Source organism: Monopterus albus, unplaced genomic scaffold (assembly GCF_001952655.1).
Source record: "Monopterus albus unplaced genomic scaffold, M_albus_1.0 scaffold2358.1, whole genome shotgun sequence".
NCBI lineage: Eukaryota > Metazoa > Chordata > Actinopteri > Synbranchiformes > Synbranchidae > Monopterus > Monopterus albus.
Window position 1 is genome coordinate 1 of NW_018130232.1, and position 1,993 is coordinate 1,993.

The following is a 1,993-nucleotide window of genomic DNA, read 5'->3' on the forward strand; positions in this document are numbered from 1 at the left end:
CAGTTTGGAACTGCCGCTGTACTTTTAAGATGTTGTGGATGAATTTTTCTTCAGATTAAAAATAGGGTAAGGTTTCCTCTGAAGAGTAAGTGTGCAGCCTCTGCCACCAACTACTAATTTCACACAGCTCAAAATTCCATATCACTGATCAAGATCTGCCATCGTCAGACCAAAAGAGGGTTTATGATGAGGCTGCAGCAGAGAACAGGCACTTGGTATGTCGGTCAATGATGTGTTTGCGTGACAGACCGCCACCCCAGCATTGCTTTAAGATTTGCCGGTCGAGCTTGTTCAGTCCCTGAGAGCAAAGACGGAGATCCTTAACTAGTTCTGACAAACCATCCAGACCTGCACTGTCCCAGGGGCCCGACACCTGACAACCTGAGGGGGAAGCACAAATTCAAAGTGTGTATACAGTGCATACATGAACTTCGCAGTGTTTTGTCTTTAAGCTGTAACCCATTATCAAGTATAACCATCTGATAGAAATATATTATGAAAATAGAAAAGTTCTTCAGTTAAAGCTCTGCCCTCAGTTCTTATCAAACATCTGTTTGTATAACTTATCCAAAGGCAAAGATGATGACAGTTGCAAGAAAACATGAATATAAATGCTGTACATCCCATTCAATAAAACTACTGACCCATGCATACAAGTACACACCTTGAAGATTTAGAAGGGTCAAAGCTCGACCAGCGTCTCTCACAGACGACAGGATGCTGTGCAGTCCTGCTGATGTGACAGATGGATTTCCTGATAAGTTTAAACTCACCAGAGATGGACATGATGGCAGGCACCTGGAGACAAAGCATGATAGATCACACCAAAGAAATCTCAAATTAAAAGTTCATTTTGCAGGGAAAGGGTAACTGGTTCTGTTTTAAACGTATGGGAATATCATCATATTGAATTAATCCAGTCACTTAAGATAAGGCAAAGTTAAATGTCATCACTAACAGAATAATTCTGAACATGTGTCATAGACTAACAGAAAAGACCTTGGCAGCATGTTGAGAAGACACTATCACACCATAATTATAAACCATGCAGGTTCTGATGAAATACTCCAGGAAACACACACATCCAGAGTCCCCACAGTGTTAGTGGGCTCCTGGTTTTGCTTCTCCACAAGTATAAAGAATAAAAGAACACACACACACACACACACACACACACACACACACACACCTGGCCAAGGTGGATACGCTGCTGTCCGTCAACCCATTTGCTGCCAGACTCAGGTGGGTCAGTGAGCAGTCATCCTATAAGAAAAGATTTACATTTTTCTTTACAGCAGTCTAATATACTAATTCTATTTGTACATTACAAAACAATTTGTGTGTGTACCTGCGACAGGACTTTGGTGAGGTGTTCCAGTGCTGGGATGTCAGCAGGACCCTTGAGGACAGCAGACAGGTCCAGGTGTGTGAGACAGTGCAGAGGCAGAGTTTTTAACACCAGCTCAAATCCAGTAGAGCCCAGTGCATTGTGGGATAGGCATATTGATTTTAGGTGCCCCGTGTCTGAAAGCATGGCATATTTTTAAATATTGGCAAACACTGGATCAGTGGCAAAGAGAATTGATATAGGATTGTATCTTAATGAGAGTGTCAATTCACATCCCTATATGTAACCCCTTCTTTGAAATTAGAATTCTCACTTTGATACTATGTTCTGTACTGTTACCTGCCAGAGCGCTGGCTAGCAGCAGTCGATGCTGCTGCAGAAATCGAGCGGTGAGGCCACAGGCCTGCAGAGACAGCTTGGATAACAGAGGGCAGCAGGACAGCAGACAGGACAGGGACTCTGACACACCATCACCCAGCGGGTTCTTACTAAAATCAAGCTCCTCCAGACACTATGAAAAGAGGTGACCACAAATGCAAGTATGAAATCAGATATACCGAAATCATTTCGCATGCAATCAATTCTCTGGTGTAATGGAAAATGTGCAAGATGTGTGACATGACTGTTCAGACACTGTGGTTTGTG

At 43.0% G+C, this 1,993-nt stretch overlaps 1 protein-coding gene across 1 annotated transcript; it reads right to left on the bottom strand.

The window, feature by feature from the left end:
* Nucleotides 1-6: 6 nt before the first annotated feature.
* LOC109953974 (tonsoku-like protein) lies at nt 7-1,859 on the bottom strand (the record flags this gene model as incomplete). Its single annotated transcript, XM_020589410.1, has 5 exons — nt 7-381; nt 665-798; nt 1,190-1,263; nt 1,349-1,524; nt 1,688-1,859. Coding segments are annotated over 5 exons (756 nt in total), but the record flags the coding sequence as incomplete, so codon positions are not given.
* Nucleotides 1,860-1,993: the final 134 nt, after the last annotated feature.